The 25223-nt window shown below is 42.1% G+C and overlaps 1 protein-coding gene across 2 annotated transcripts in view; it reads right to left on the bottom strand.

Moving 5' to 3' along the window:
- RAB28 (RAB28, member RAS oncogene family) overlaps positions 1-7917 on the bottom strand; it is a 68775-nt gene extending 60858 nt beyond the window's left edge. Inside the window, exons 1-2 of one of the 2 annotated variants that reach the window (XM_069856309.1) lie at positions 7628-7917; positions 571-667 (exon numbers count right to left, since the gene is read on the bottom strand). In XM_069856309.1, coding sequence (XP_069712410.1) covers positions 571-667; positions 7628-7705 — 175 coding nt within the window. In that variant the 5' untranslated portion in view covers positions 7706-7917. The remainder of the gene's footprint in view (positions 1-570; positions 668-7627) is intronic. The other variant, XM_069856310.1, reaches the window with a different exon arrangement.
- Positions 7918-25223: the final 17306 nt, after the last annotated feature.

Genomic DNA, 25223 nt, shown 5'->3' with positions numbered 1-25223 from the left:
TTGCCGTCGTGAAGTGAAACATCTTGAATGCTCAAACTGTATTTTTATGAGCGCCAAGGGACCCTAAATTTTAGTGGTCTATTAAATGCCAGCAATTTCATGCTGCCTTACATAAAACAGCATTCACATATTAGAGCACTGCGATTCCATAGCTGCATTATGCTTCCCTACAAAACTCTAATAGTAGTTGTGTATTTCATTTTAAAAAAAAAAATCCATTTCTTTCAAAACACACATACTTTTTCAATTAATACATTTGAAGCTCCATTCCATTGTTGTGGAATTAACTACATGGACAGCAAGTACACTCAAGTACAGATAATAAATCATGAATATAGATATCATTCCTTTTATTTGAATTTGGTGTTTAACTTAAAGATATAAGATGCAAATGCATAACCCTTTGTCACTTGGCAGGAACATACTAACAAAATTTTCTCTGAATAACCTAATTTACTTTGCCATAAAAAACACCGCACGAAGCTTTTTTAGTATACACTACTTTGAAGAATAAGTTTCTGCAAATCTTACTGCTGCCTAGCCTTTCAGTGCTAGTTCTTATTCTCTTACCTGGCAATATTATCCTTTTCAAGAAGAAGTCCAGTCCTATGGTTTGTTTGTACTGTTTTCCAAATGTCTCTTGGGCAAAACGTGTGGCTATGGATGTCTAAAACAGAACAATAACAACTTGTCATTTTAAATAGCAAAAAAACTTGATGTTAAACCAGAAGTATGAAATACAGTTAAGCACTTTTTAAATCAATGCGTGCTGACAGTGTTCCTTGGATTTGGATTGACAAGCATTCCAGTCAACTTAAACATAATAAGAGGAGGCGGCAAAGGCTACTAATTTCTGCCAAGAGAAGCAAGGTGTATATGTCCTTTGTATTTCAAATACACTGTGACAGTCAGGTTACAAAACATTTCATAGATGTGAATGAAGTATCATCAGTACGCTCACACTGACACAACTTTAAGTGACACTAACCATACCTGAAGAGTTTCCCGTTTTCAAAAATCATTAATTTCCAAAACAAGGGTCCTTCGCTGGTACAGAACACCATGATTCCAGACCAATTTTCTAGGAGGGAACAGAGAGCTGCACAGTGCAGAGTCCCACAGGGAACTGCCAGTGTACATCAAAGTTTCAGTATCAGCCATTACATGAAGTCCAAGATAGGAAGAATACTTTTTTTGTGCAAAGAAAACACTAAACTCATACTAGGAATGCACATTTGCAACATCATTCCTTTAATCAGAATTTTGGAATTTTTTTTCAGTTTATATTTTGTGGATTTATGAAAGCAGACCAATACACTGTTGGCCTAAAAGAATCAGCTTTTACCATATACTGCTAAAATGATACACAACTAAATTACATAAAGCAATGAAGCAAGGCATTTATATTCTTTCACAATTTACATTCTTCATGGAAGGAAAAAAGAAAAGAGGGAAAGAAAGAAAGCAAACCCCACAATCTAAGGTTTGAAAAATAAAAAAACAGAGGAAACAGATGTGCAATAATAAAGAACAAAAATTTGCATTGTGGAAAAAAAAAACACCACTATATTAAAAATTAATGTGATATAGACAAAATGCATCCTACAACAAATTAATGGCGTCCACTTACAAATCTCTCGTTGACACGAACTCTGGAAATATAAAACCAAAGTAACTGCAGAAAAAAACCCCAAAATATGTATTTACATACTTAGAGGGGAAAAAAAGGCCTAACAGCCTCACCAGACCCTTACACTGTCTGAGAAATCTCAAAATGGGCAAGGAGGAAATTTTTTTTGCCAGCTTTCCATTTATCAAGATCTTAAGAGATGAGTCACTTCAGTTGTTATTAGAAATTGCTGTTGGAGAACATGTAGTAAAAAATGCAACAGCAAAACAATGCCATTAGTTCTAAAAAATGAGATTAGGAAAATTCTATTAATAGAATGAACATAGCAAAGACCTTATAAATTATACTAATAATGTCAAATGTAAACAGGAAGAAAAGGTAACTTACTCATTTTCTACATGAAAACATGATCACCAGAGCTTCAGCATTAAAGCTCTAGTATGAATAGGCAAACATTTATTCAACCCTTAGATTATCTGTGAAGTAAACAACACAATATTTACCGTTCTCTTGTTTCTATATCCCATTTATATTCCTATGACTGTCATATATATATATTTATATCAGAAGATATGTTTAGGCATTAATCCAAAAAATCAATTAAAGACTATGGCAATATTTTCATTTACTTCACCGAAGTCAAGCCCCAAGAGGATTATAGATAAATAAATCAATGCGGGGGGGCAGAAAGCAAGTAAACTAAAATTAGCATAAGTATGCTTATATATTTATATCAGCGCGTAACAAGTTAAGACCAGAGAGGATGAAGCATGAGAAGATTCTTCTGCCTACAACATACATAAAATAAAATTCAATACAGATTTAGACTGCAGTACTAAAAAAACAGTAGAACTGATTTTTTTAATCACAGTAGTTAGCCTGTCAAGATTACGAAGGCATTCCTTTTAACTTTTCATGACCTTAAAGATGTAGATAAGCATAAGAACACTACAAAAATATGCTACACAGTCATCTCATTGAAATTTTCCTTTTCGGGAAAATAACCAGTACCCAGAGTACAGATTAAAATATCATCTGACTATATCATAGTATTCTATGTTCTCCAACGCACTAATTTAGATCCCCATTAAATAAGCAACCACTCCCTTCTTGTTTTAAGGGCTCAGTAAATATTAGCTTTATCACTCTGTGACACTTAATATTCCCTGAGGGCTTCTAGGGGTGTTAGTAAAAATAAACAACATACATTCAATTAACAGCCAACCAGTAAGAGCAGCAAGAAATCAACAGCATGCAAAGTTCTCTTAAACCATTTTCCTCTTCTGTGCTCTTGAATGACAAGGAATTTATAGCAGAAAATCATTGACTAACTCCTTTTTTAATTTTTTCTAATAAATGTTAGAGCTCAAGGAAGCTGTTGGATTACCAGACTAGAGTACTCTATTTGTCACAGAACAAGTGCTTATCCATAAAATACTAAGAGCAACAGTTCAAACTTCGCCACAACAGTAAACACAGAAGTTATGTCAATGCACATTCAAATACCTCTACAATGCAAATACTCCCTTCAAAACTAAAATTATTCCCTGCCATACTTGCCATAAAAGATTCCATGGGATAATTTTGCCTGTAAGGATATATTGAGTAAAATCTACATTAAAAATAACCAAAGTTAAGTAACAGTACAGTAGAACTGTAGCTATAAAAAGTGATCAGTGACATTTTAAAAAAGATCATGCTCCATTCATGACATTTCAGACATTAATCTATAGATCAGAGGACAGAATGATATCAAAGTAGCCTTCTTCCTTCACATCCCCAGTAAGTCAACCAGGCCAAAAACTTTCATAGCAGATTTCCCATTAGACACAGTTTGGCAGGTTCCTACGTTTGCCTTAAATACGTCAAAGCAAATGTTTATAACGCTATTCTGAAGAGCAATATCCTATTGAAGGCTGGAGTCACAAATTCCCTTCTTTCAGAAAAAAAAAAAAAAAAAAGTCTTTGGGTTCTAACATACAGCAATGAAGACAGCAGAAAAAAATAATATATAAAAATAACAGTATTCTAAGTGCAAAATACAATCGGATATTTGGGAGGGTTTTTTGGACGCAAATGAAGAAGTAATTATATTTCACAAGTGAGGTAAGACAACTTTTTGCTTTTATTTTTCAATGTCAACAACTCACAGCACAAACTGCTGACAAGCTGGTCCTAAATGCCTACATAATGAGTGAAGAGAAAAAAAGGCCAACAATACTTATGAAGTACTAGCAGACAAGTCAAATAGAACAAGCAATGGTAGCCAGCTCTAACTGACATTGCCTGCTCACCAGGACAGAACAGAAACTTGTGGAGAAAACCCTGCCAATGACAACACTTAGCGTAAAAGCTGATAGAAGCTTTCAGAAAGCAATGCAAAAGTGTAGCATCATAGTTGTAAGGAGTTAAAACTAAAACCAAATATCAATGAGATGCAAGCATACTGTTCTAATTTCCATACAAACTTTACCAGCCAACTGAGAACCCACTTTCCAAAAAGCATACACGTATCTACTCCCTCCCCTACTCCCTTCTAGAACATCAACACCGTTCTCCAATCACAGCCACATTCATTCCTCAGTCATGCCCTATCCCTACTGGCAGGGATTTTATGACAGTCAAAATGAAAAGAAACACTAAGCTATATAATGAAATGCTTTTACTAGCATAAAACCACCTAACTGTACAAGACAGAATTTGTCACGGAGAACAGAGTAGCTTAAGGGAAGAAAAGGAGTATTTTGTAGACAAAGGAAGTAGTCCTGTCATCTGAAGGTGATGTCTTTCCACTCCTACCTACTGATGAAATTTTGTTCACTGAAAAGGAGAAAATTATCAAGATTTTTTGTCATTAGATATGAAGCTCGGCCAATCTGCACAGTACACCTGACGAAATTTTCCACTTGCAAGACTGAATAGCGACAACCATGTTTTTGTCAACACTGATGAAGTTTTTTAGCCCATGTGTAACAAGAATATCCAGAATCACCACAATGCTTAAAAATTTGGCATCCTAAAAAATCCCAGAGAAAGCAGCACACCACTCTGCATTCCAGTCTATGTTTTAGCTTCTGCAAATTCCCACACCAGTCAAGCATTCACTTTTTCATTTTCATCATCCACAGCTAAGAGAAGAAGGAAAAGGATGAATGTTTCTGCTACCACGCTCCAGTCTCAGTTGCAACAGAAGGCAGAAAGATTGAACCTCAGCTGCTTTGTTCCTCCCATACACCTTTTTTTCAGGACCTCTCTTCCCAGGAATGGCTCCAAGATTTGCTTCCAGAGGCTCAAAACATTTTTCAACAGTAGCAAATCAGAGATGGTCCTAGTTCAAATCAGCATCATTGTATACTTCAATATTCAGCCAATCTGTACACAGTAAGAGTGGAAATATCAGGATCATAACGCCATCTTTTTCAATCCATAATAGCACTGATGGTTTATTTTAATGGAAAATAATTTTAGCTCGGGGAGACCAGGTTGATTTAAAACCTAGATGCATAAGGCTGCTATGCGTATGCATGTTCCCACCTGTAATACAAATCAACGAGCCATCCTCTTTTAATAACTGCTGTTTATTTTCATCTCACATTGTCCTTACTTCTGATTTCTTTTCAGATCGCTTTTCTAGGTTGTCTAGTTCATTAAAAATAATTCTTTGTTATCCTCTTACTAAACAATTTTGCCTTCCTCAATTTTTCTTTTCAACAATTTACCATTTCCTTACCACCTCCATTTTACTCTAACACTTCTTCAGATTCTACTTTGTCTCTCATTCCTCTCATTCTTTCTTCCCCTTTTACTTTACTCTCCTTAGAGCTTTCTACAGCAGTGCTTATTCCTAGTCTCAAAATTTTAAGTATCTAATTATCCATTGAAACACCACAAAATTAATGAACAGAAGCACAATATTCCTCCCTTGCCTCATGAATAGAGCAATTCCTAACTGGAAACACAAACTTTACCCTTAACTTGAACTGACACTGATTAGTTTTCAAACTATCAACTCTTGCACAGAACATGAATCACACTGCTCCTATGCAATGGGCGAGGGAAAAGAAAGGTTTACACCTTCAGCCAGCTGACTCACAAAGACATATATTTTTTTCCCCTGGAGAACTGAAGACCAGACAGCCCCAGATGGCCAAGAGAAAGGAAATAAAATCTTTTTTCTTTTTTCTTGGCAGGAGGGGGACAATGGAAAGAAGTCAAATGCGAACATCTCACACTAAACACAAGACACAAGATTTCAAAGATGTATTCCATTATTTCCCTACACTCCTGTATGATGATCCCAGCCACGGAGAAAAAAAACAATGTCTGGCACAGTAAATGAGAAGCTGAGTACGCATGTGTGTAAAGACCAGCTGTGAACCAGATGTGAGAGGCAGGGTATTTAGAGTTGAAAACATAGACATACATGTTTCAACAAGCAAGCAGAACAAGTAGCCAACAAAGAAGAGGAACCCAAACAATTTCATCTTCTAAGATGCTGGAAATAGCACCAGGTACATTTTATCCCTCCATTCCATGACCCAATCACTGCTTTATTTTTACAAGATCTTACAATAAATCCATTGTTGCAAGTGTTTGCTGCTAGGCCAGCAGGATGGCTAGAAGAAGCCTCTATTACAGCATCATCTAGGGGGAACAGGAGGAAAAGCAGCCCACCACAGCATAGCTGCTGTTCATGCAAAATAAACTGCACTTGAAGCACAGAATTCCTAGAGCCAGCAGGAGATTCAGCGAGTGGCAGCTCCCATGTGAGAGGTAGGAACCAGCAGGAATACACATCAAAACTTAGAGAACACTGCAAAATCCATGTTAGGCAAGAGGTCTTGCCACAATGCGCTGAACAGCAGCAGTGAGAGCATCCCCCAGTTTGAGTGGAAAGCTCCTGGGGAAAGCTACCAATGAAACAGCACTTCAGCTGTCAGTCCTGTGCATTTATTATGCTCTCATCACATAGTCACTTGGAATTGCTCATCTACTGACTCAGATGAATACAATACCCCTTCAGACTGGGTTTATAACCACAGACATAAAAAAAAAAAAAAAATATATGTTTTGTTTCTTCACAGAGCTCTGAATAAGTAGGTGAGCAAAACCATGCATGTGTTTTCACCAAAAGCTTATTTCTATTAATGGCAGGCAGTTCATGTAAATCACCTCCAAGAATACTTCCACTTCTCACTTGATCTGTGAGGCAGGCAGAGTTTCTACCTCCCCATGTTTTCAAGTTAGAAGAAAAACTGTATTCTTCAAATATACAATTAAATTACTATTTCAGCACGATCTCACAGATTCAGGCTACATATTGCAATATGCTATATGTGATACGCTCACACCTGTAAGTAAAGGTAAATGGCTACTCCCATGGTTAAGAAAGCTGCCTCTTTAGTGCCTTCTTCAGTCTCTATTTGTGAAAATTCCTCTTAAAAACACACATATAAATCGTTTATAAGCAAGCTGTTTATAAACAGCACTTAATTACGTTGATTACAGATAGGAAAAAAGAGATGTAAATTAAAGTCACAAACAAAAAACTAAATTGATCCAGTGTCTTCCTAAACTCTCAAACTGTAGCTCAAAAAGATGCAAACTGTTCCAACGACCTCATAAGGTTATCGGCTCCGAAGGCGAAACGAAGAGAGGCTGGACACCCCGCTAAGGAACCTTCCCTGCTCGTCGTTTCGTCGGGAACCGCGAATTAGCGTTGCGGGGCGAAGCCCGCAGCCGGAGCCACCTCGGGCCATCGCAGCCGCTGCAGCCACCGCACGGGAGGCGGCGAGAACGTTTTCAGCCGCTCCTTTCATTAAGAAAACCGGATTAAAGCCGCGCGCGGCTGTTTTGTTGCCCAAGCCTCCCCGGGTGCCGGCGGGTCCCGGCTGCCCGCCCCACGGCCGCGGGGCCGGGGCGGAGGGGAGCGAGGAGCCGGGGGAGGCCAGGCGGGGCCCGAGGCGGCGCGGCGGAGGAGCGGAGGCCGGCACTGACCTTGCCGGTGGTGCCGTCCCCCAGCACCACCAGCTTGAGCTGGCGGTCCGGACTCTCCTCCTCCTCCGAGTCCGACATCGTCCCTCCGGCCCCGGCGAGGAAGCGGAGGGCAGCCGGAGGGACCGGGCGCGGGAGCGAGGAGGGGAAGGGGGAAAAGGAGCGAGCGCCGCGATCACAGAGCCACCACCGGCGCCGAGGCCGGAGCCGCCATCTTCCCTCTGGGCGCCCGCCGTCGCTATGGCCCGCGAGGGACGAAACCAACGAGAGGCCGGAGCAAGGGGGAGACGGGAGCTCGCGGGAAGGCACTGCGGCAACAAGTCCAACGGTCGCGGGGGGCATCCGCACGCCCTCACTTCCGCTCCCCCCCCCCCAGCGGCCGGGCGGATGGTTCAGCCCAGCTCCCGGCTAAGCGCGGCCGGTGCGTTAGCGGTGCGGGTGAGCGGGAGCCGCGGGCCTTGGCGGGGCTGGGGCTGAGCGGCCCGGCAGGTGAAACTCCCCGTGACTCCTTTTGGAGGTTTAGAAAGCGAGCAGCCTTTACGAGGCCTCGGCAGCACGAGGGAGCTATCTCCGTCGGTCGAGTGCACCGAGACCAGAGCTGGGGACAGGATTGTTTCCCACTTACAGGCATATGGATGCATTTTCCCAGAAATCTTACGCCTATTCTGTTGTTTTCCGAAGACTGTCTATAGTGTTGGTGTGAACTTCGCAATAGTCAAACCTCTTGCAAACCTCTCTGCCTGGCCTCGCCTTTGAGACAGGGAGAAAGTCCTAACAGGTGGTTTCAGAAGGTTCATCTGTTCAGCACGGATCACACCTCACACGAGACGTTATCATCTCCAAAGGATGAACAGTGTCTGGAAAAACACTCTCTGAATCATAGAATCACAGAATCACCAGGTTGGAAAAGTCCTCTGAGATCATGAGTCCAACCATTCCTATATGCCACTAAACCATATCCTTAAGCACTTCAGCTGCTCATCATTTATATACCTCTAGGGATGGTGATTCAACCACCTCCCTGGGTAGCCTGTTCCAGTGCCTAATAACCCTTTCTGTGAAAAATTATTTTGTAGTGTCCAATCTGAACCTCGCCTGGCACAGCTTGAGACCATTCCCCCTTGTCCTATCACGCTTGGGAGAGAAGAACACCCACCTCTCAACAACCTCCTTTCAGGCAGTTGCAGGCAGTGATAAGGTCTCCCCTCAGCATCCTCCGGTTTTCTTTTCTGTGAAAGAAAACATGCTGTCAGAGGGACATTCTGTCTAACTTTCAAAAAAATATAATTAACTCTACTTTTGCTTAAATAAAAAAAAATCCACTTCTTGTAATAGTAGCTACTTCTTGTATCAATTCTCTAAGAGGTGTCTGTTGGGAGCGGCAAAGCAGCGGACTGCGGTGCTCCTAGCAGAGGTGATCCACGTGGAGCAAGGGTCTGCATTGTGAGTCCATCAGCCTGCATGGCCAAGTTCCTGTCTGAGCGGGGCTTCCTCACGGCAACAGGATCATAGAATCATAGAATCACCAGGTTGGAAAAGACCTCTTGGATAATTGAGTCCAACCATTCCCATCTGCCACAAAACCATGTCCCTGAGCACCTTGTTTGCTCATCTTTTAAATACCTCCAGGGATGGTGGCTCAACCACCTCCCTGGGCAGCCTGTTCTAGTGACCAATGACCCTTTCTGTGAAAAAATTTTTCCTGCTATCCAGTCTGAACCTTCCCTTCTGCTGCTTGAGGCCAGTATTTTTAAAGAAAGGGGAATTGTAACTAGATGATATTTGAGGTCCCTTCCAACCCCAAACCATTCTATGATTCTATGATTCTGTATGCTAGCATGGAAAGCAAGGAAAATAGCAAGCGCCTCACCGAGTCGTGCCTTGCTTCACTGTGTTGCAGCTCAGCCGTGCTGGACAGCCCTTTGCATCACCTAAGCACAAGGCAGAGGGGCAACACCATTTTCTTACACAGTCTACTTAGCATTTTTCAGTCTATGTAGGCAACTTGCCCATACAGCCCTAACTGAATTTTAGACCATTATTTCATTGTGTGCAATGACCGTGGAGAACAGTTTATAACCTCTTTTGCAGCAGCCTTTCACATATTTGAAAGCTGTTGACATGTCTTCAATCCGTCTTCTTTTCTGTAGACTAAACAACTCCTCTTCATGCAGTCTTTCCCTTGGTTGTTTCTTCTAGACTTCTGATTATTCTTGTTGCTTTCCTTTGGCCCCTCTCCACTTTTCAAAGTGGTGTGCCAAATACTGGATACAGTACTTTGGTTGAGGCCTTAGGAGTACTGAGCAGAGTGGACATATTACTTCACGTGTCTTATATATGAGACTCCTGTTTATATATCCCAGTATGATGTTTGCTTTCTTCACAGTATGACATTTCTGACTCATACTGTTCCTGATTTACTAAAAAAAATCTTCTGAATCCCCTCCTGTTATCAAAATGTATACACTTTGAGGTTTTCTTCCTGTTTAACTGTAGTGTGCTCTGCACGTCCCCGCTGAATTTCATCCTATATTTCAGACTACTCACACAATTTTCAATATAATTTTATTTATAACCTTGTCCGCCAACATGCATGCTATCCATTCCAACTTGATTATATCTGCAACTGTAAGAATCATATTATCTATTCCAAAGTCACTAATAAAAGATATTCAGTACTAGACCTCTGCAAGTCCCTATTTGATGTATTCTTCCAATATGAGAAGTGATAACCATTCTTTGGTCATAGTTCATACAACAACTTGAAAAAAAGGAGCCAGGTGAAGCTGTTTAAAGCACTGATGTGCTTTACTGGATTCAATATCGAGATAATAATTTTTAGAACATCTTTGTGTAGTGCCTGAATAGAAATCGTTCTGGTTTCAGTCTCTTTCAGGTTTTCTTCTTGAAATGTACTTCAAATCATCTTTTAGCCTAATTATGCTGCAAGTTCTCTTAACTAGAAACTTCAGCAAGCTCAGCACCAGGGCTCAGCTAAATAGCATTTCTTGTAAGAGCAAAAGGGACAAACATGGAATTTTCCTTCATGATTTCTGACATACTGAACGGTTGTACAGTTGGCATTAGACATTTAAAAGCTCCGTATCTCTCATCAAGGCAGACACGTGGCTGATAAGCCACTGTTGATGGAACTGTTCATATTTCTGCCAATTCTGCCTCAGTCACATTAAGAAAGAACATAAAGTTGAATTCAAAGCTTCCTGGCATTTTTGGGGAGAATCAGGGTTCTATTCAACCCCCAAGATGAGAATAAGGGAGTGGTCACACTGCACATGCAAAAGCAAGGTGATCAGAGAGGAAGGTACTTCAGGTCTCCCAGCTATAAGTATTCTCATTTTAAATGCAACAAAGAAGTGTGTGTGTCACAATACACACCCCCAATTTTGATTTTCTTCTTAGATTATATTCACTTTTCCTCCACAAATCATCTAAGCATATTAAAAGTTAGCATTCTCATGTAAATGAGTAAACAATATAAAAAGAACTCTTCTATCTTGAATATGGTGTTCATGGGCTTAATGTTGTCTTCTGTCTGTCTATCTGATCTATTTAAATAAGCATTTGTATATAATTTTGGAAATTCAATGATACTTGATATGAATAAACATGCACATTTGCCATTGACTACCAAGAAGTTTGAATGGAATCTACCCCAGGAGAGAGCACAGTAGTGAAACTGAGCCTCTGTGCTGTTGTTAAGTGTATGGATGATGGGGATTTACTAAAATCCTTTTCTTACTATGTAAAAAGTCAGTGTACAAGATTAAAGCTGCCTGGTGGGGTTAATATTTAAATTAACAATATAACTACAAAAGTGTGTTGGTGTGGTGTGGTTATTTTTTTGTGAAGTGGTATGGATTGTTGGTACAAGCACATCCCCTCTAGGGCGATTTTCACATTGAAATGTTTTTGTCGTTGCAATCTCAACTAGTTTGTTATTTGCTAAATATGAACAACATTTTATAGATGAGAGGAAGCTAGGCTTGAACTGCATGATACTTCACAGATAAAGGAAATACATTAAGCGTGTTGAAAAGGACTAGAATTAATAAGCAGAACACGCCGCAGCCACTTTTTTTTTCATTGATGGCAGTATGCAAATAATTTGAAACTTCTACATTTTAAGAATAGTAAGAAAAAAATCTTTAAGCAGTGCCTTTAAATAGAGTTTTCACTGAAAAATGCCTGGGTCACCAAAAGGCACAGAAAATAAGTATATATTGTTTAGTGGACATGCAGTGAGTATTTTGATATTTGCTCTTTTTGTTTTTCATCATCATTTCTATATACTTTACATTATTTCTTTATGACAAAATTTCACTGGTAATCCACTGGCAATTGAGCATGTTGTCAACGATAAGTGAGATGGCAACTATTTAAAAATTCCCATATTTCTTTTAGGCTCCAAATAAGCAAGTAATTTATATTGTCTCTCAAGTTTTGGCCTATGTCTTGGCTTAAGCATTTTCTACAGAATTAAATTGACTTTAATATGTGAAACCAAATTTCTAGTTTCCTATCTATATACTTCAGAAAAAGGAAGCCTTAGGTGTTTGAGTACGTCTCACAGGATTCTGTGGAAGGTTGCTGAGAAAAGTAATCACAGAAGGCTTAGATTTAGCCTACATAGATTTTCACTTTCACTTGAGGACTTTTGAGAGTCTGTAAGACTGACTATTTCTTCTTCTCTGTTCCACTACTAAATCTTCCACTTTTATTGGCTGGGCAGTGAGTTTAATAAATGTTTACACTTGGTTTGGTTCTTAATCTTCACATTTTCACTGAAGTGGTTCCAGTTCACTTTTAGCTGAAAAGGCTCGAATTTTTGTAGGCTTGGCTGCTCTCCCTAAGTGGGATTGCCACAACTGCTCAATGAGTTTTTGGGGGACAGAGAGTACAGGAGAGGCCAGAAAGGTTTAGGAGAGGAGACAGGCAGCAGTGAAGGAGTCAGAGGTTTTATGTAGGTAGGGAAGAAGGACCTGAAGAGTTGAGCATGTGTTGTAGGAAGCTGGTGCTGGGAAAGGTCTATGGGAATTTCTGAGGGTCAAGACAAGTATAGGAGTCTCTTATTATTCGTGCTCCACAATCCACCCCTGCTGTGCAACATCGTCCTTCCCCATGTACCCTGCTTACTCCTCATTTGGGTCAAAAGGAACTTCCCTTCCTGGCACCTGTTTATCTCTGTTCCTCTCTTGGATGCCACTGGTTCTCTCCCTCGCACCTTCCCCTACACTCTCCTGGCCATATATTCAGTACAAGACATTGCTTTTCATTTCTGCTCCTGTTTTGAGCTGGTAATCAGAAACACTCTTTTTTTTTTTTTCTCTCACCATTTTGTTCCAGTTTCATTAGAAAACAATTGTTGGTTATCAGTTTCAGTTTGAAGAAGAAATAGCACAGTTCCTGTTTTAGTTCCTTTGCCCCCTTGTTCTTAAGTTACCCTGACTAAATAGTTACAGTCTGCACAGTCTACTATGTCTGCAAATGCAGCTTGTACAAATGCAAACTAGACCTTTGTGAATGTATGATTTTATTAAGATGCAGTATAAGGTTGCATTTCCTACGTGCAAGTCCTTAAAAAAGAGCCAGAAATCACTACCTACATAGGAAATAGCTATAATAAGAATCATTTGTGTCATCTTTCCCGACGTCAGAGCCATATGCTTCTCCCAGACTCTGGGAAAAGTTGTAAATCAAGCTGAATGAGATGGCATTCTGAGCTGAGAGAAAAAGGAACAGCATGTGTGAGAGCCTGCAATCTTTTTGCAATCGCTGTCAGGAATGTAGGGTCGTTAGTTATCAAGTGATCTGTGCTGTTGTCTTCAGCACTTGATGGAAACAACACATTTCTCAGAGTGATTGACAGGAGCTGTGTCCTCTGTTACCAACACCAGCCATTCTTTTAACTTTTGCTCTGCTGTTTCCTCCAGTGCTTACACAAATGCATGCATTTACTTCTGTATTTCATTCATGTAAGTTTTTCTATTTCAAGACTCTGTGGCTAGGATTCATAGACGTTACTCCTCTTCAAGGTGGGAATTTCTATTACATCTGTTTGAATGAGGAGAGTGTCCTTCTTGAGAAGAAAAGCAAAATTGCTGCAGAAGTGTAGTGTACATCAATTTAAAAAAATAATGTATTTGCATATTGATTTTACTGCTCAAGTCTAGAGCAGAATAGAAAGCAGCTGTTACTTTTAATTGCACTAGAATTTTGCAAATAAACCCCAAACTGTTCCTTCTCCATCAGTATCATCTTTAATGTCTTTACCAGATTGTCTTTTCTGTGTTGCTTGATTACTGTGCCTTGAGTCAGACTCAGTGATTAATGTGGCTGACTAGACTGACAACTGAGTGGAAATGGTAAATAATCACTTGTTTTTATACATGTAAAAAACAGCTCCTACTCAAGTTGGAAGTCCTTGCTTTTGGAAGGGCATTCTTCCATCTTGCTTCCTGCTAACCTAAGGTCATTTAAGGAGTAACTGCTTTAAGTACTTGTTGATTATGGTGATGTAAACGTCTCTGGCTCAGACGCTGCAGTGAACAAGACTTTCCACATAGGAATATGGTTAAACTGAAGGCCGCAGCTTTTATGAACTACATTGCCTAATAAAACAGGGAAGAACCGCTAGCCAGCTGTTCCCCACAAACTACCTGGTAAAATGGGACCTGTGAGGTTCACCAAAGCACGAGACTCCAGAGGCCAAGCTAAATGTTGAAGAGAAGGCTAACCGCATCCTCCCTCCCACAAAAGTGACGAAGGCATGTAGTCCCAAACAGAGTTATATCCTTCTGCTCTGTCTGTGCTGGGGAGAGGAGAGTAAAGTAAGTGGTAGCTTTTTCTTTGTGTAAGGTGCTAAATTTTCCCTGCATTGTGGAAAGGGAAATAGCTAACTAACACCTGGCTAGTATTGAAGATAAAAACGGTAATTCTGGCCACAGCTAACATGAAAAACCCACACTGGAAACTTGCTCTCCGGTTGTATGAATGCACAAACAAGTTCTCTGATCTTTCCACTAGCCAAATTTACAAATCTCACCGCATTTTCAGTGTAGTAAACACTTCCTCTCACCACTGAAGGAAAGAATGCTGGCCAAGTCAGAGTAGAAAATCTAGCAAGAGCCGGGCTAAGTAACAACCACAGCTAGATAAAGGGAAGGGGTCAAAAAGACCTTTAGAGCAAGAACTAATTTATAGGAGAGGCAACTGGAATTCACACAAAGTATATTTAAATTCTGCACAAATTTGAAATTTCCCACCTGAATAGAGAGGATCACTGGGAAATCTTGTTCCTTGTCTCCAAGTTTCAGTGCTTGTTAGAATGGAGGAGAAAGCTGTCTTTCTTATAGTGTTGACCAGTTACCAGTCCAATGAAAAGCCATTAATTTTTTCTTCCTCTTATAACAACATTGAAAATAACTCTAGGACTATTTTCTAGATAGATTTTTCATGTTTGTAAGGGTCCACCTGAATCACTGATGTCCTGTTGTTGAATTCCTGAAGGAAACCATTAAATTCTATCACAAAAACAGGAAGGCCATTTGCCCCCACAGCTCCTGCTGGAAGTTTGTTCTAGAGCTTAGTGGTGTGACTCTTTGGGGGGTGGGACCCCCCTGGCAGCTAAGTTGCCACACAGCTACCTTCTCACTCTCCCTCAGCAGGATGAGGGAAAGAATCAGAGGGGCAAAAGCAAGCAAGAAAGGGTGAGATAGTAACAGTTTAATAAGTGAAACAAAATAAAACATGCAAGCAAAGCCAAAATGAGAATTCATTCTCTATTACCCATCTGCTGCTGGATCTTTAGATGCTTCCTGAGAGGCAGAGCCTCAGCATGCATGATGGTTACTTGGGAAGACAAATGCCATAACCTCAAATGTCCTTCTTCCTCCTCCTTTCCCTCAGCTCTTATTGCTGAGCTCTATAATTGCATTTGCTTTTTTTTCACAAATAAATCACATTTCCAGTAGATCTAGCAGCCATCTCATTCTCCTCTTAAATTGTTAGCTATAATGTCTTGTTTTCTTTAGTTACTAGTTTCCAAGTGCATGACTTTGCAATTTATACAGCTGAATCTTATCTTGTGGGATACTGCATCAAGTGTTTCTGACCACAGAGATATCCAGTCCTTTAGGCCCAGTATCTTGAGTGTCTTCTATAGCTTCCCAACAACTTCTTACTGGTTCATCAGCCCAATCCTTTTTGTGGGCAGCTTGTTAAGAAATGCATTACACAAGATTGTACCTGAAGATTAGAGTTTAGATAGCCCATCCCCTGCAACTAGATACTTCTTTCAGTAACATCCATCATCATTTTCTCTTTAGCTGGCTCTCCCATCTTCGCTTTATCTACTCATTTCCACCTTTCTGACTTAATGAACAGCTTCTCTCTATCAAAGTCCACATAGATGATGTCTACCGTATTGCCCTTGTCTAAAAAAAATCTTTCAGCGAAGAAAACTGTCACATCAATCTGACATATGAGGTAAACCTGTGGTGCAATGTATCCTAGTTCCCACTTGCCCGGAGGCCCTTATTAAATATACTTTTTTCACACTAAAACTTATGCCAAGAGAAATCCCTTGACACTTCACAGTAAATCAGTAAATGCCTTTATACATTACATCAGTCTGTGAAGTTACGATCTACTTGTGAACAATTCATGAGAAGACAAACTCAAATTTCTGAATAAATTATTAGTTGCAAATCATTGTTGGGACTTACACAAAAGTGAATATATCCCTTTCGGCATTTTTATGATCAGCACCTCCAACAATAGTCATTTGCTATTGATCTCCATCCAGGGACATCAATACATACACGAGTTGAATGAATCTTGACACTGGAAATCCACTGCAATCCCTTCTTCCAAGTCTAGCTGACCTGTTCAAAGTCATATATGATGTCAGCCTTAAAGGCAAAATTAGAGCTTATGGTTTCCTACCTCAACGTCTCCAAAACCACATTTATCTCCCACACTAAACTATAGGTGTTAGAGTCGTTACTGTTACACCTAAACGTGCAGTTCTGTGTTCACTGCAGCACATACCAACCATGCTTTCAGTGTGCTCAAACCTAATTAGTTCCCCAGACTCCTGGGCTTTATTTTACTAGTGTCTGTATAGCATAGAAAAATATTCTGGGTTGTGATCCACTTGGCAAAACTTGAATCCAGGAGCTCTTTTCCAGAAAGAGACCTCTCTAGACTTTGAATTATTTTGGTTATGCGTCTGCGTAGCTCTTCAAGAAACTCCTGTACTGTATGGGAAAAAAAACATCACTGCTCAGCCTCCTTGTCTGTAAGGACCTCAGCAGCTCGAAGGTACTGATGATCAGGCATGGATGTCTGTCATATTGAATAAAATTGTCTCATTGTTTCTTGGTTCTCCCCCATGACTGTGGCAATTTTCCATTTCTTTCTTTATCTATAGGCTATACCTATGTACATCACCTAGTGAACTGTGATCCTTATGCCCAACTACAGATTTTAGCTTCTCTGACTATGCAAGCAATGCAGTCAGGTGTACGACTCAGTCTGGAATTACTCAGCTGGATGCACACTTCCTGCGAAACTTTCATGGGAGAGGTAGGTTTGCAGTGACTGCAGACATTCAAGCCTGATTTTCTTGAGTTAGCAAATATCCCAGTCCAAAATGAATCTGAAATGTCCGTAAAATACCATTTAGTAGCCTCCTACTCAGCAATGTACTGCAGTTAGAGACTTTATAAGATATAGGGCAAGAGAGGATGAAGCCTAGTGTTACCTCTACAAACCGTGCAGTCATTCATCAGCTGTGCCATTTCAGTACAACATGTCAGCAAAGGAAGGCAAACATGACTGAAATAATAACTACCCCACTGTACTCCACCAGAAAATTATCCCTGTTTGAATAAATAAATGTAACATGTCTTAATCAGCTCTGAAATGTCTGTTGTGCCCGACAGGCATTCATGTCACTTCCCAGTGTGGCAGAGGGCTCTGACTCATGTTTAGAGAGTAAACAGCTGCAGCAGTTCACAATATTATTATTCCCACCCCCTCTGTTACTTGCCACCGCACCCTCTGCCCACAGTTACCGCCACAGCAAGAGATTTAGCAAAAATAAATGTGCGCACAAACCTCACACTCACCACAGCCTCATGCCTTCGAGTGAACTCATCTTCATCGGTGACTTAAGCCATGACATGAGGAGTGAGGCCAGGCACAAATCCCTCTGCCACTTCAGCTACTGTGACATCCAGGGAACGGAAGCGCCGATGTCCTGGCTGGGCAGCCTGGCATCACAGCCCTATTCAGCAGTTGGCCCGTTGTAGCTCTAATAAACTCTTGGATATTAATAATATTATTTAACAGAGTAAAGCTCACAGTTCAGTGGTAATGTGTTTCGGCTTGCATGACAAAAGGACTAAAATTTCAGATAATTTTCCTGTCCATATTTCTTATTGCACATAACAAACTGAAATCATAACTAACTGCTGATAATCTGTAAGGGCGTGTGACCAGCAAAGTTATGTATCTGGGATAACTGATTTTCAAAACCCTACTTTATATTGATTTTCTTCTGATGTGGTGTCAAAAGTTATGACTCACCCAAAATGCTTTCACTCAGTGCTAGCCTATATGCTTCCAAACTAATTTCTTCCCAGGAAATTTTACATCTTTGAGAGCAGTTCATTTACCACTGCCAAAACTACAGGCATTCTTGATGGAGTTGGAGTAGCTTTATGGCATGATTATCTCAGATCTATGTTTAGCCAAACTACTGAGATGTACTAGCAACCTGGTAAGGAAAAGACAGTAAAGAGAAGCACAACAGGAAAAATTAAAAGCAACAACTGTGATAGAATTTGCATACCTAATTGTGTGCTCCAGTACATGGATTTGATGAAATACTATGAAAACTACACATCTAAAGTGCTCTGAGAGCCCAGATTCAGACCTACAATTAGATGTGCTGGATGTGCTGGCTCTTTAATCTTTCTCTACTATATACCACAATTCAAAATGTTTGAAGTTGATCCAGGAGGTCTTTTCCAACCTGGTGATTCCATGATTCTATGGTTGGGCTCGATGATCCAGGAAGTCTTTTCCAATCTGGTGAGTCTATGCTAAGTGATTTTATATGGTTACATGCAGCTGAAGTACGTGTGTTTAGAAGAAAATATATTTACTTTCATAATGTTCCTTTAAATGAACAAACGCACACTCGCTCCCACAGCCACTGGCATATATATCTGTGACTGCTGGAGCACAAAAGTGAAGTGGATTTTAGGTCCCCACTGGCAAACACAAACCTGTTGGATGCTGTGCAATTCTGTCACTTTACTTTGGTGTTTCAGTGGCAGCTGTAATCTTCTGAAAAAAAATGATCTCATAAATGTCTGAGCTGTTTGGCCAAATTTCTGTGGTCCTTTGCCTACACAGAACTGCCTTCCCCTCAAGCTCTGTTATCCATTAAAATGTTACAGGAGATCTCCACTGATCTCACTTTGTCATGCAAGAACTTTTCCAAAATATACCCTGCTACATTTCAGCTTAAACTGATAGGCGTTAGCATGTTTTCGTTTGTCCTGAATCATTTGACACCTGTCTCAAGTGCAAAACAACGATACCTGGAGCCAGCCTATTGCCACGGACATGCAAAGAAATTTTTTGGAGACCAAAGGAGAAAATCTAGCTGGTCTGAAGGGTCATATCACTGCTAACTCCATTTTATTTTCTGCCTAGTGAGAATGAAGAGAAGAAAGATTTATACAAAATACAAGGTAAACACGAAAGAGGGCTTGTGCCTGTCATCCTATCATTGATGGGAGTCATGCATACCTGGATCCTGACAAGGATATTTTGTAAGCAATAATAAGGTTTTGAAAAGCACACATTTAAGAATGGTGAACGCTTTAGAGCTGTGCTCATACAAGTTGTGATTTAAAAGGCTGGAGGCTTCAATCTAAGCCACTAAAATTAAAATTTAAAATTTAAATTTATTGCTCTGCATTTAATAAAATTTACACTTAGAAGCTGTCAGTATGAAATGCTGAATAACTCATGGTTTAGAAAACTGAACACCAGTTTGGATTGCGCTTGAAGTTCATTGCTTCCTACTTACAATCTTTCTCAGATACTCAGAATAATCCTTCACTCCACAGACTTTTATTATCTCTATTAATTCAGCTTTGGCCCAAAAATACATTGACTTTGCAGGAAGGTCAGGGAAAGACATGTATATTGTTGCCGTAAAAATAAGGGGGGGGGGGCATAATTAAAAGCTGTGTTTCTGCTTGTTTAATGTGTTAATATGAGAACATTAAGGCCATCTACTGCTTGGCTGTTCCAGCTGTCTGAATTTTTTGGTTAATTTACGGACTCAATTATGTAGACTCTTAAATCCACAGGATTGGTGGGTGGTAAGGTAGATGGTTAATGAAGAAACAGAGAGTAGGAAACTCCTTTAATGCCTTTTTTATATGTATCTTGGGTAACATTTTTAGGAGAACAAGGATCAAAGATTGTAACTTTAAGAAACTCTCAAGACAGGAATAAATGTACATGGTTTTAAGGCACCCCTAGAAATTATGAGATGGCTAATATCCCCACGATTCTGTGGTCTGCACTTAAACAAAAATATTAAGCCAAATGTTTGGCTCTGTATAATAAAAACAGATTATCTAATGGTTTCCAGTGGGAAATATGAGAAAGAACATTTATAAAGACTCTGTAATAGTTATGAATTATAAAGACTTCCTCATTTTCAGTATAAACTGAGACCCCAATAGAAGCTGTAGATATTTATTCACATGACCTGAAAGGAACTGCACGTGGACATTTTTAATTAACATTATTTGCAACACCTTGCTCAACTTGTTCATTATTAATTTGACATGTTTTGAAGTCCTGACCAAAAGTTTTCATCACTTATTCTAATTACACCATTCTTATATGACTTTAATACTTTTAAAAGGATACAGTGATTTGCAATTTATACTTACTTTAAAAAAAAAAAAAAAGGAAAACCATGTTTAAGTAATCAAGGTCATAACATACCAAAAAACGAAAAGAGTCAGGAAATATTAAATAAACTTTGGGTCATTTCTTTAGCATGCCACTAAGCTTTCTCTGTAAAGAAAATAGAAATAGATAATTTAAAAGTAAAGAAACGATTTGACAGCCCATCTGCGTTTCCACAAATGCCTCTGTTGCCTCCATTTTACCCTTCTCTTTCCAGCTCTCCAAAGTGTTTTTATGTTTATTATTGGATAAAAAAAATGGTTAGATCACCCTCAGTTGTCCTTGCTGTCCAGATCTCTGTGCCAGTCAGTTTGAATTATTAAGCTAGGGTAAAACTTCCTTATCTTGCTTCATATGAATTATTTTCCTTAGCTTTTCTTCTTTCATGCAGTTTTACCTGTTGAAGCTGTTCACCAAAACTGCGTAGTGAGCCTGAAGAGATTTTTCTGAGATAACAGTGGCAGTAGCAAAGGCAGAAAATATGCAGGAAACATTTGACATGATCTTCGTGTTTGTGTCCAGAAAGGATAAATAAAGCCTGCTAGTTTAATCCTAGAAAATGGTAAGGATGACTAGAAGAAAAGTGCCATTGGAGACACCTGAGATATCAGTAAAGCCTGAGTTGTACCGTAATAGGCACAGAGGAAAATGCTCCTCCTTTGAGAAGATCCAATAGCCTCAATTATGCTTAACTTTGCTCTTTATCTAAAAGCTAAAATGTTGAAGTTTAACATCTTAAATAAAACAGGCACTCGGTAGCTCTTTGAGAGCACTTGTTAAACTGCCTCAAGACTTAGATGCACCTTTTTCTTCGCAAATTACACCTTTTTTATTTTTTCATTGAAACTTAGTGACAGAGGCTCTGGGTTTGGTTGCGTAAATAATAGCTGAAACTCTAGAACACGAGATGGCAGTGTCAGACACCACGTATCAAGCTGGGGTGGGGGAGTAGAGGCTGGTTCAGCTGGATCTCCTGGGAAGGGGAACAGAAGAAAGGAGCATTGAAGACTTTGAGCTTTCCTTGATACTGTGGTGGAGCTCTTGCCAGGAAGCTACCAGACCTTTCTGTTCCAAGAACACCTAGAAAATACCCTTCAGAGGGACTAAAGAAACAGTACTCCCTGTTGAACTGGTCTTGCTCCCACACTGATCCTCAGATCTCCAGGTTTCAGATGATGTATGAAAATAGAATAATAGGTATCATGCAAAGTTGTCAAGGAAAACAGATCTTTGTCACTGGAACGTTACTTTTCTTTCCTTGGAGTTATCCTAGCCAAAAATAAAGATATAGGTTGGGGGAGGGGGAGGGGTTGTTGGTGTTTTGTTTGCAAATTCATATATCATCAGTCTCTATAGCTGGCTACAGTGACATATACAGCAAGAATCTAATCTTTGTCAAATATATACAGGAAAATGTATTTATTAGTTTTTAAATGCTTTGAGTTTGTCTTGTTGCTTATTCTAGGAAGTTCATTGTAGCCAATGAGGGTGAGCGTGTGAGGGTCAGAATGGAGAGAGTCTGAATATGATCTAAAACATGGCAAAAACCCCAGACCAAAGAAGTCAGCAACAGAGCTACCTGGAGTCCAGATATCTGCCAGAGTCTCAGTGGGGAAATAAACTTTTAAGACCCTTTAATCACACTAGTGTGTCCAAACCCAGAGAAGGTAATTAAAAATTATCGTTTGGGGGATTCTTACTGGAGCATCCTTGATGACTTTCCTAGCGCTAGCAAGAGCCTGAGCCCCAGTCCTGCTCCTACTGAGGAACAGGGGTCTATTCCTTTGCATGATGCGGTTCTGGAACCCCCAGCCTCCCAAATGCAACCAAGGAAAACTTCCACTGCCTGTCATCACTTGAGCAAGGACACTCAAGTCGAGCACTTCTCCCGTTCACATAAAGCCGGGCAGATCCCTTGGGGGCAAGAGGAAGAAGGAGGAGATGGTGGGGGAGCTCAGTGGTACTCGGGGTCCTGCAGAAATAAGGGCTGGTGGGTTAAAGCACATGCTGGGGAGAGAGCGAGGACACAGGGGAGGGATCCGGCTCCGTAATTCCCTGTCCACTTCGTTGCCTTTCCCTGCGGTGTCTTTGGACCAGGGCGTTTGGGATCAGCCCTTTCCTCGCTCGCTGTAGCCAGTCGGTACCGCGGTGGCCTCGTTGTTAACGTGTAGGGGCTGGTGGGTTTTTTTCCATCATCTTTACCTCGAAATCAAGGGCTGAGAAAGTATTTTGTTTAGTTCCGAGGGAATCTAGTAATACCTCAGACACGCTGTGGAAGTTTAACTAGAAATAAGCTTCCTAATCAAAATACTTCATCGGGAACCGAGAAACCTCAGATAGGCAGTCCCTCTAGTCCCGATTTTAAAGCAAATTGATGGAGAAATCCCTCCGTTTTCTCCGTTAATAAGCCTGTCGGAGCCACACGTGCTCCCCCCCGGCTGCCCAAAGCGGCGTTCGGTGCGTTGGCTCCTGGCGGGGCCGCTTCGCCGCGTCACGGGGGCGCTGGGGGCTCAGGGCGGAGGGAGGGGAGCGATCTGCCTCTCGCCGAGGAGCGGGGCCGGGGCCGCCGCCAGGCCGAGTTCAGCACTTTGCTGCCGATGACAGTTCCCGCACGCTGCCCCGGGATGGGGTTCGGCGGCCCCCAGCCCCGCTGCACCCCTGCAGCATCCTCGTCTGCATCCCTGCGGCACCCCCGTCTGCATCCCTGCAGCATCCCCAGCTGCCCCCCTGCAACATCCCCGTCTGCACCCCTGCAGCATCCCCGTCTGCACCCCTGCAGTATCCCCGTCTGCACCCCTGCAGCATCCCCAGCTGCACCCCTGCAGTATCCCTGGCTGCATCCCTGCAGTATCCCTGGCTGCATCCCTGCAGTATCCCCGGTTGCATCCCTACAACTTCCCCAGCTGCATCCCTGCAGCATCCCCCGGACACTTCGCCCGTGCTCCCCTCGCCTGCCCGCGACTCCCGGCAGCACCGCTGCTTTCCTCCCCAGCATCATCGCCGTCATTATGCTATCCGGAGCTGTCGGGTTTGGGTGGGTTTTATGCGTTTGGGATGAGGGGAAGAGAAGCCCAAGGCGGCAGGGTAGGGCTGTGTGCAGGAAGGCTTGAATTCGCGTGTGGGGCTTGTAGAGGCGCTCAGGGGACGCCGCAAGGGGCTGGGGGCACTGAGAAACCCCGGGTGATGCCACGGCGATCGCCAGCCCTCGGACGTACCTGCCTGCCCCACTGGAAACACGCGTGACCCTGTTTGTGCTTCTCTGTCGCTGTCACTAGGCCCTGGGCTGCATCAGTGAGCATCGCACTGCGGGAGCAGCAGCGCAGCGGCAGGACCTGACCTCATTTGCTCCCTCTGAACCCTTCCTTGCAGCCGTGACCGGGATATCCACAGTTATTCCTACCGAAGGGAACGTTTCACGTGTTTAAACGTTAGTGCAGCAGAGATCTTTAGGGCTTAAAGAGAAAGTGATGCCCGCCGACCCATAGAAACGCGAGGATTCTCGCCTTGCGGCGCTCGGACGGGACCTTATGTTGTGTCGTGGCACTTGCGGCGAAATTTCCATCCTGCGGGGGTTAAAACCAAACGCCGCGGCTTCATTCGTTCATTCGTTAAAAAATAACGAACTAAATAAACAAAAAAGAATCACTCAGGGCAAATCCTCACCCGGTTGCTTTTGACAAAGCTCGTTCCGGCGTGGAGGGGTCGGAGCTGCCGGTCCCGCCTCGATCGGATGCACTGGATCCCGCAGGGAGACCTTCCACCGGGTGCATCGGATTTCCAGGGGAACCGAGGAGGTGGTTCCCCGGGAAAGCTGATGGATGTCATGGAAAGGCTCTGCACGCCCTTTTGACAGCAGAAACTCCCCGCCACCCTCTTCTGTCCCTCCCGTATAGAGAACCTTTCAAGGCTGTATGTCCCCACGTGGAGGAGGATCCCTGCAGCATCCCCGGCTGCACCTCTGCAGCATCCCCGGCTGCACCTCTGCAGCATCCCCGTCTGGATCCCTGCAGCATCCCTGGCTGCGTCCCTCCAGCATCCCCGTCTGGATCCCTGCAGCATCCCTGGCTGCGTCCCTCCAGCATCCCCCGGCCGCTTCTCTTTTCGCCTCTGCTGAGCACGAATAAACGCCCGGGTTTCCCTGTCTTGTCGGCAACAGGGGCTGCGGGAAGGGAAGCGACGGGGCTGGTGCGGGCCGGGAAGGGCCGGGGTGGGGGGGAGGCACTCCAGGTGCCCCTCGCGGAGGAGGAGGAGGGTTCGCTGCAAATGCCATCAGGGCCTCGCAGCCGAGCGCGGCGCGTTTCAGCCACATATGGCGGGTGGATTTAGGTGTCAAAAGCCGGCGAATTAGAAATGGTAATTGTCCGTCATTATGGGTGAAACGCGATCTATCACAACAACTGGAACATGTCTGGGCGCTAGCAAAAATATTTTGAATGATTAGCGATCATTATGGATGTCAGGCCGCGTCCATTAAGTTGTATGAAGAAATTATCCTTGACGTGCGAAATCAAACTACAAATACACAGGCCTGGCACCGAGGGGACCCTCCCCGCCGGGCCGGGGGGGCCGGGAG

Source organism: Phaenicophaeus curvirostris, chromosome 4 (assembly GCF_032191515.1).
Source record: "Phaenicophaeus curvirostris isolate KB17595 chromosome 4, BPBGC_Pcur_1.0, whole genome shotgun sequence".
NCBI classification, from domain to species: Eukaryota; Metazoa; Chordata; class Aves; order Cuculiformes; family Cuculidae; genus Phaenicophaeus; species Phaenicophaeus curvirostris.
The sequence above is the reverse complement of the archived record's forward strand: the minus strand, read 5'-3'. Positions and strand labels throughout refer to the sequence as shown.